General features: G+C 37.7%; 2 protein-coding genes across 2 annotated transcripts in view; one reads left to right on the top strand and one right to left on the bottom strand.

Annotated features, from left to right (window-relative positions):
• The window catches only part of LOC137976713 (uncharacterized), a 1,812-nt gene extending 733 nt beyond the window's left edge, over positions 1-1,079 (top strand). The window contains exon 1 of the mRNA XM_068824066.1: positions 1-1,079. This exon is cut by the window's left edge and continues 733 nt beyond it. Within this exon, the coding sequence (XP_068680167.1) occupies positions 1-1,079 (1,079 nt within the window).
• Positions 1,080-1,286: 207 nt separating this feature from the next.
• Positions 1,287-3,390, bottom strand: LOC137976712 (uncharacterized). The gene is made up of 3 exons (XM_068824065.1): positions 3,168-3,390; positions 2,909-3,088; positions 1,287-2,407 (listed from the first exon to the last, which is right to left on the bottom strand). The coding sequence occupies exons 1-3, from the start codon at positions 3,388-3,390 to the stop codon at positions 1,287-1,289; spliced, it is 1,524 nt and encodes a 507-aa protein (XP_068680166.1).
• Positions 3,391-10,000: the final 6,610 nt, after the last annotated feature.

The following is a 10,000-nucleotide window of genomic DNA, read 5'->3' as shown; positions in this document are numbered from 1 at the left end:
GTGGCATCAAACCAGCTATTCTTTCTTTAATTTCTCCCTATAATGATGCCTTTATGCCCAATGAAGCTGAAGCTCTGCCAAAGCCCTTAACAGTAATATACAATGAAGAACACTTGAATTATAGCTTTCAGGAACTCGTAGAAAAGGCAGAGAAAGTATTTGATGAGATTAATATTACTGCCGAGGAAGCAGAAGCAGTTGAGGGAGTTACAAGGGGCCAATCAACCTGTAAAGTATGGTTTGAGCACAGGGCAGGCCGTGTGACTGCATCAAAGTTCAGAGCAGCTTGCACAACTGACCCAGACAAACCATCAAAGAGCTTGATAGAGATGATATGTTATCCAAACTCGCACAGATTTTCAAACGCTGCAACAAAATGGGGTATCTCTAATGAAAGCAGAGCTCGTGAAGACTATGCATTTTCACTTGCAGAGGATCACCTTAACTTTTCTGTTGCAGACTGTGGACTTCATATAAGTGCAAAGTGGCCTTTTTTAGGAGCCACTCCTGATGGTCTTGTTTTTTGTGAGTGCTGTGGGAAAGGTATCTGTGAAATAAAGTGTCCTTATAAGTACAAAGATTCTATGCTTGTTAGTGCGGCAAAAGCGAATGACAGTAGTTTCTGTCTCAAGTACAATGAGGAAGAAATGAGTTTGTCTGTGGACACCTGTCATGCATACTACTACCAAGTGCAGTGTCAGTTGTTTGTGACTGGTGTAGAATATTGTGATTTCGTTGTCTGGACCAACAAAGACATCTTTATTCAGAGAATACTACCTGACACTGAGTTTTGGGACAGAACATTGACAAGGGCAATTCTTTTCTACAAGAAAGGAGTTCTCCCAGAACTGTTGGGTAAATGGTTTTCACGGTCTTCTCCTTTGCCTCATGCCACAGTAACACCAGCATCAGACAGTGATGATGATGGACCCTGGTGTTATTGCCAGCAGTACATTGAAGGAAGTCAGCTAATTGGTTGTGACAAACCAGACTGTAAAATCCAATGGTTTCATATGTCATGTGTAGGGCTAACAACAGAACCTGATGGTGAATGGATCTGTCCATCATGCACTCAGTGAAACTGTTTACTAAAATGGTTTGCAACAAATGTAAAGCAAACACTTTTCTTCGTGTTTGTACCATTTTATTTACCTATGTTTCTGTTCCGTTTAGGACTATGCTAACTTTCATACATTGTTTCTGGGTATAACACAACTTTGTCCATTGTATTTTAGCAGATAGCATTCATATTTCTTGAGAACAGTCCCTACTGTACTCTGAAAGGTTCAACCAAAAGGAACAATAGATTCGCATAAATTAGTAAGGGCACAACATATTATAGCAATTTTGTCTATTGGGGCTAAATTGTCACCTCTGCGAGCTGTCACTAACTGAATGGGCAGTATTCCCTCTAATATAGTATACTTCCTGCGCACAAGACCAATAACTCTTTCAACATGTATGCGGACGTTTGCGATTTTCCGAGTTTCCTCCACTTCCTCTGCAGAAAGCTGTTTCTTTCCTTTGGTAAAAGCTGGTATATGAAGAGAAGCTTGGTGAAAACCAACACTGTCAGCTATATCAAATCCCCTGTCAGCTAGCACTACGTCTCCAGGTAAAAGCTTCCTTAACAAACCAGAATTTTCTGTGAGATATTTATCACTTACTCTGCCACCCCATGCCTTTGATATAAATGATATAACACCTTGTGGTGTTATACCTATGAGAAACTTTATAGTATTATGGTGTTTATAATTAGACCATGTCATTGCTCTTGCGATTAGACTGGATGGTCTGTCTATAAAGATCTCGAAACAGTCGATGATGACAGCAACTCTTTTGCCAAAATTACGTTGAAAAACTACTGGCATAGTGGCTTGGAGGTCCGTCTTCTCTGGCCAGTTAATTAGAAATTTAAGCCTAATACTCATTACATGTGTCCATCTATCAAATATTCTGTGCACAGTTGGCACAGATATATTAAAACGAAAAGCTAAATCTTGTAATGGGGAATTAAACTTTAATCTTATCAAAACTAAAAGAAACTCTTGAAACTGACACAGTGCATTTTGACAGTTTCTTTTAATGTGAGGGGCAATCAGATTGAAAACATGCATCAAAAGACAAAACTTGGGAATTCCTGTGTAAAATTTGGTTTTGTCATCATTATCTCTAAAGCCCTCCTCAGTTAGTTGAACAGATAGAAGTTGTGCCTTGGTATTACTGAGCTCATCACAAATATACTGCATGTACTTTTTCTCTCTGTCTAACTGAGGCATGTCAAGTTCAGTCTGGCAGTATCCTTCAGCAGTAAGTAATTCTTCTGTTTGGCAATATTTGTTATTGTCATCATGGTCATAATCATTAACATCAGCAAGATTGGTGTCACTTGCGGAAGCTGAAGCTGCTGAAAAAATACTTGTACTCACTGAAAAGAAAAAAAAAATGAAGAGTTGTAGCTAAACGAAAAATGAAGACATTACACGCCTCTATATGTGTATATATATATATATATATATATATATACATGTTAAAATATATATATATATATATATAAATGTGTATATATATATATATATATATATATATATATATATAAATGTTAAAAAAAATATATATATATATATATAAAGAGAGAGTTAAGTAGATCCCTTGAGCCAACAACGTATCACCCCCAGGAGGATCGCAAATGGATTCACAGTCCAAGTTGAGGAGAAATTGAGAGAAAGTTACAGGAAACTCAACACTGGACAACTTCTGGGGAAAACTGTAAGCACGTCATAGACACACGATTGAAATATTGGTCAGAAAAAAAAAGGGAGGAGCTGTGGTATAATAAAGTTTGGTGTACATTTACCACTTCCAGATGCTCCTGAATCAGCACTTGTTTGAAAACTCGCTACATCACAGCTGTCTTCAGTGCTATTGGCAGCCGCCATCTCGGTGTATTTTCGCTTCTTTTCATTCCTCTTTTGACAACGATCATTTCGAGCAACAGCCAGCGAAACATTTTTAATGTTTTCATGACCAAGGTTTATACAAGGTGCCCAGTCGGGGTTTGTTGTGTCCAGAATATCCGCGTTCCTTCCTGTGAAAAAAAAATACAATTCATTTATCCTCCATACTACATTGTTTTGCCACAGTTTTACAAAACGATTTATACTAACCTGAAATGAAGTGATTGCTACAAACACGACTGTTTTCAGCACTCTTGTCGTCAAACTTCTTTCTGTAAATATTCGCGAACCATCGTCGTCGCCGAGCCTCACTCAATTTACGCGTTTCTACTCCCTTGTTTTTTATTATAGCTGGAAACCTGAAAAATTTAAATTTTCCTTTGTCTCTGGCACTATTGTGTCCGCAATTCTTCACCGCACAAATATAACCCATTTGATAGCAATATAAAGCTCAAAAGACTAAGAGAATTTTGGCAAAGACGACCACAATCCCGCCAAATTCTCTTATTTTGATATCAAGCGACCGCTGGGTTGTCCACCAGCATGGCTGACTTCCGGTCTACCTGCCTCTGCATAATTAGCTGTGACGTCACGTGAAAACGATCTATAACCTATCTCTTTGAAGTTTGCCGGTCTTCATAACCAGCCCCCTCTATTAACTATGGAATTATAGATTCCGATTATTAGTTGACTTTAAGCAAGAAATAAAAACCTTTCCTAAAATAGCCCTCATTTTTCAAAAGTATATAGTTTCACAAATTGAGTTCGTTTCCGGTCAGAATTTAACCGGAAACTACGTTTTCTTCACACCTTGATCTAAGAAACCGTGTCGGGGAATTTTGATTAATTGTCTGTTCTGTTGTTTTTTTTCGCTGTTAAACTTTAAGTTTTTATAAGGTCTTATAAGACACGCAGTAGCTTTTCTTAAATACTCATTACTTTAGAAGGAGGCAACAAATAAAACTCCCCGACACGGGTTTTTTGCCACATTTAATATCGGGCAACATTCTCGCCAAATTTCAGTGAAAAAGGATGAAAACTCGCTGTAAAAGTGCACTGACCTCATTCGATGAAATGTGCATTTGAGTGTTGAGAAGTAGTCATTTGTGGACAGCTTCAAATTAGAGATAATTTATTGATTAAGTCGTTTTTCCTTTCTAACTTTGACCCGAAGAAACCTTTTTTCGCAAACTTTTTGTTTTAAAAAAACTCTATGAGGTGTACCTGAGAATATCAAAAACTAAGATGGCAAAATTATCGATTTTGGGGTATACCGATACCTTACAACATCACTCTCACGGGACCAAACACAATTATAACAAACTTACAACACGGTTTTGCCAATTCGTTTCCTGCCACTATTGTAAGCTCACAGCCGCCGTACTTTTTACTATCCTGTGTCTTTAAAATGTTTAATTTGTGTTTCACCTCAGACGATCGCAAACGAGTAACAAATATAAACAACAAAACAACTGTCTCCCGGTGGATTGACATCACCACGTCAAATGACAGCTCGTCGCGAAGTTGACGGGTCGTCACGACCCGTCAACATTTTCAGCCGGCCTGACCGCCTCCAGTATCTTCACAAATACACGATTTTCTTCTAAGTCTCTCACCTGACATTTCCAACAGTCGGGTCGACTTTTTCAAATGACGGCCCGTCACGAACTAGACGGGTCGTCACGACCCGTCAACGTTTTCAACCGGCCTCACCGCTTCCAGTATCTTCACAAATACACGTTTTTTAAGTCTCTCACCACCTGACATTTTCAAAAGTTGGGTCGACTTTTCACATGACGGCTCGTCACGCACTAGTTGGGTCGTCACGACCCGTCAACATTTTCAGCCGGCCTGACCGCCTCCGGTATCTTCACAAATACACAATTTTTTTCTTAGTCTCTCACCACCTGACATTTCCAAAAGTCGGGTGGACTTTTCACATGACGGCTCGTCATGGACTAGACGGGTCGTCACGAACCGTCACCATTTTCAGAAAGTTCCTCGAACCTTCTTTCAAATAGCAACTTCCTGTTACTTTACTTCCGCAAACACCACGACAAGACTTCCGCTTGACGGGTCGTCTTCACCAAAAAGTCGACCCGACTCAGTTCGTGTGTATTCGACAACCCTCAACATCCTAAGTTTTGCGCCAAACATTTGACCGTTTTCAAATTTGATCCAACATCATCCAACATGTTGCAACATATCACAACAGGGTTGCCAAACGTAGGCAACATGTTGTGCCCAACAATGTTGCAAGATATTTATTTTATCAAAAGAGTTGATAAAGGATAAAGGACGAATAACCACCGTGAAAGATTTGGAAAGCTGACGTTTCGAGCGTTAGCCCTTCGTCGGAGCGAATGGCCAACGCTCGAAACGTCAGCTTTCCAAATCTTTCACGGTGGTTATTCGACCTTTATCAACTCGTTTGATCATGGGTCGGGGATTGGATCGGGCAAGATGGTGGAGTAGACGTGTTTATGTTAGCTCCGTTCTTGGATATGGCACATGGCCAAAAATATTAAAAGAAAAACGTGGAAAAGCTCCTCAACATCCTCTACTGAAGAAAACTTCTCGCCCGATGACAAAAGGATAAAACAACGTATCATTCACAGATTCTGAGCTTAGTAGCGAGTCGGATGAGGTGCTCACTTTGCGGAACATGGCGGAGACGGTAATGCCAAAACTAGACCAAGTGTTAGAAAAGCTACAAAAATTAGAAGATCAAATTCAATCAGTGGACGAGAAAGTAAGTAGCCTTCAAGTTAAGGTCGAAAGTTTCGAGGTGTTTAAGAAGGAGACAGAAACGAAGATTAAAGAGCTTGAGGACGGTTTGAACTTCGCTAATGCAGAAAGAGAGTCGTTCAAGTTCACCTTCTCAAAGACGAGAAACTGTATATGGAGGTTTATCAGCGGCGTGAGAATCTTCGTTTCTTTGGAATTAAAGGAGAAAAAGATGTAAGCGAAGACACGAGGGAGGTTTTGGTTGATTTTTTAAAAACCGAACTCGGCGTGGAAGATGCCGATAATATAGAATTTCACAGGGTGCACCGAGTTGGAAAGCCTGGACAAATAATTGCGCGTTTTTTAAGATACCCTGATCGTGAGGAGGTCATGTCAAAGGCGAAGAAATTGAAAGGTAAAAACTTTGGAATCTCACCGGACCTTCCAAAAGAAATTCTAGAGCGTACAAAGAAGAATATGCATCGTTTTAAAAAGGCAAAAGAAGAGGGTAAGACCGTCTATTTTAGTACGGCGGAGCCTGATAAGTTGTTTATTGACGGTGTTCAAATATAAAAACGTAAAATCTAAAACTTCAGGTCATGTATAAAACTATTTCTTTACCAAATTTGCATTTTTTTTTCCAAGAACTGGGGTTTTTTGTTTGCATTGTTACTAGGTGTTATGAGGATTGCAAGACCCTTTGTGTTAGTAGCTTTATATTTAACAGCTTTCGCTGGCTACTTTTTTAACGATGTAATTGTGTGTCGTAGTTTTGCTTTGTGCCTTTTGTTTTCTTTTTCGCATTTCAGGGGGCTAACTTTATATTGTTCTTGTGTGAGGGACACTGAAATGACTATTTGAAATCTTCACAAAACGGAATTTAAATTTTAGAATTTTATCTCTAAATGTTCGGGGGATTCGCTCTTTTGACAAAAGAAAGGCACTTTTTTACTGGTTAACAAAAGAGAGATCCGATATGATCTTTTTACAAGAAACTTACAGTACTCCAGACGTCGAAACGTTTTGGAAGTCGCAGTGGAGGGGCGACATTTTCTTTAGTCATGGTTCGGAGCACAGTAGGGGGGTTATGATTTTTTGGTTAAGGAGAATTTCGATTGTGATATTGAAGAACGCCAAGAAGATGAACAAGGAAGATTTATTATTTTGAAAGGTGTCATTCAGGGATATAGTTTTGTTTTTGTCAATATTTATTCCCCAAATAAGACCAAAGATCAATGCATCTTCTTTGAGGAAATTCAAAAACAACTCGATAAATTAGAATTAGAGGATAATTGCGAAGTTATTATTGGAGGCGATTTCAATGTTATTTTCGATGCTGAGTTGGATGGAACTGGAGGCAAACTTCAAGTAAGAGAATCCTGTAAAAAAAATTGAAGATTTGTGTTCATCATATGATCTGATTGATATCTGGAGAATAAGAAATCCAGATACTAAGCGCTTTACATGGAGACAAAAAAACCCTACAATACAGCGACGTTTGGACTTTTGGCTAATAAGCAGTAGTGTTCAAGAAGAGGTAGAAGATTTAGATATTATTCCTGCAATAAGAACGGATCACTCCGCTATTACAATGCATATAAACGGAATTGAAGAAACGGGACGGGGACCTTCCTTTTGGAAATTTAATTCTAGTCTTTTAGAAGATGATGAATATATCTCTTTTATAACTGAGAATTACAGTGATTGGTTGGAAGATGGAAAAGAGATTCAGGATCCAAGGGTCCTTTGGGACTTCATTAAGTATAAAATCCGTTATGAAACTAATACCTATAGCAAACAGAAGGTTAGATTTAGAAGGGAGAAATTGTTAGACTTAGAACAAAAAATTAAAGAGTGCACAGCAAAATGCGATGAACAGCCCAGTCAAGAAAACTTGAGTGATCTGGAAATTTTAAAAACCGAATATGATAGTCGATATGATTATATAGCTCAAGGAGCAATAATTCGCTCGAGAGTAAATTGGTACGAATATGGCGAGAAAAGTAATAAGTACTTTTTGAACCTAGAAAATTCCAAAAAGAAAAAAAGTTGTATTAGGAAGTTAGTGGGGTTTAATGATGAATGCATAATGGCTCCGAAACAAATAATGACAGAGATTCATAGCTTTTATGCCAATCTTTATGATAAAGACTCTTTTCAACAGGGTGGCTTGTCGATTGATGAATTCCTTAAGAATGTAAATACCAAAATGTTAACAGACGAGCAGCAGGAATATTTGGAGAAAAAAATTACAACAAACGAATATTTAGAAGCGTTGAAATCATTTGAGAAAAACAAAACACCAGGGAATGATGGATTAACTGTGGAGTTTTATCTTGGCTTCTGGCATCTCATAGAGAAATGTCTCGTCAATTCCTTGAATTTCGCTCACGAACACGGACAACTGTCAAATTCGCAAAAACAAGTTAAGATTACGTTGTTGGAGAAGAAAGACAAAGACAGACGTTTTATAAAAAATTGGAGACCGATCTCACTGATTAATGTCGATGTTAAAATCGCATCAAAGGCGATTGCAAGAAAGTTAGAATTGTTTTTACCTGAGCTTATTCATTCATTTCAAAATGGTTTTATCAAGGGAAGATCATTACTTGACGGAGTTTGAACAATTGAAGATGTACTTGAATTTGCTAAATTTACGGATAGTTCAGGTATTCTTTTAGCAGTTGATTTTGAGAAAGCATTCGACTCTTTGAATCAGTCTTTCCTTTTTAAAATCTTGGAAAAATTTAACTTTGGAACGCAATTTATAAAGTGGATCAAAACCTTCTACACTAACGTATCTAGTTGCGTCTTAAATAACGTTTTTATTACTGATTTGTTTGATATTCGTTGTGGCGTTAGGCAGGGCGATCCCTTGTCACCTTTGCAACTATTTATTTTGGCCATTGAAGTGCTTGCTTGCAGAATTCGGGAGGATAAGGGAATTAAAGGTATTTTAATCAATGAGGAAGAAATCAAACTAACACTTTGCTGACGATATGACTTGTTTTTTTTTCTCAGAGATATCGCATCGTATCATCGTTTATTGGCAACTCTGCAAATTTTTTATAAGTTCTCCAACCTTCGAGTTAATGATGATAGAACGAAGATCTTTGCCATTGGCACACAACTAAGTTTTCTCATAAAGTACGAAAATCAATTAAAATCCTGGGAATTGTATTTGATTATCATATAGCATCAAGGATGAGAGCCAACTTTGACTTAGTTCTTAAGTCTATCAAAGATATATTGAACATGTGGAAGTGGAGAGGACTTACACTACTAGGAAGAATTCAGATTGTTAAATCCTTTATTCTACCAAAATTTTTGAGTAAAGCGGCGTTAATTGCAGTTTCGGAAGAGTTGATTAAAGAGGTCAACAGTTTGATTTACCGTTTCATTTGGAAAGGTAATGATAAAATCAAGCGGTCCGCTCTCATCAACGATATCGAAGATGGTGGACTTAGGATGCTAGACATTCAATCGATGATTCAAGCTCAGAGGGAGATGTTATTAAAAAGATTTGTAGATGAAGAAAACAAGAGTTTTTGGAAGATAATACTAGACTATTTTCTTTCTCCAATAGGTGGAAAATTCATTCTTAAGTGTAATTTTGATACAAGAAAGTTGCCTGTCTACCTTCCAGGTTTTTATAAAGAATGTCTTAATGCTTGGTCAGCACTTAATGAATCTCCTATAAATACGTACAGAGACGTCGTGCATCAAGTTATTTGGAATAATAAATACATAATTGTTCAAAAGCTATCAACCTTTGAAAAAAATTTCTATTCTAAAGGAATTATTACGGTCGGTGACCTCCTGTCTCATGCGGGAGTCTTTTTAAAGATTGCAAATGTGTTAAATGCAAATCTTTCACCATTAGAGCGTTTTAAATTAATGGGTATTGTCGATGCAATCCCACGAGAATGGAGGCAGATCATTAGACAAAGTGCACAACATCTCCCGCCCTTACACATCGGTGACACAATTTATTTAAAGTTGGAAGACTCTCAGGTAGCCTTGTTAAAGGTCTCATCGAAATTGCTTTACACTGCTTTTAAAAGCACAAAATAAGCTCCTCCCACAGCTCAAAAGAAATTTCTGGAGAAGTTTCCCCAGCTTCAAATCGATTGGAGCAAAATATACTCCTTACCGTTTATCGTTACAATTGAAACTAAAATTCGTGAATTCCAATATAAGATATTGAATAATATAGTCTTTACAAATGAAAAGATGTTTAGGTTAAAAATGATTGATTCGCCTTTATGTATATTTTGCAAACGAGAAATTGAATCCATTGCACATCTATTTTTTTA

The sequence above is a fragment of the Montipora foliosa genome, chromosome 11 (genome assembly GCF_036669935.1).
Source record: "Montipora foliosa isolate CH-2021 chromosome 11, ASM3666993v2, whole genome shotgun sequence".
NCBI classification, from domain to species: Eukaryota; Metazoa; Cnidaria; class Anthozoa; order Scleractinia; family Acroporidae; genus Montipora; species Montipora foliosa.
This window is presented reverse-complemented; position numbering and strand designations above follow the sequence as displayed.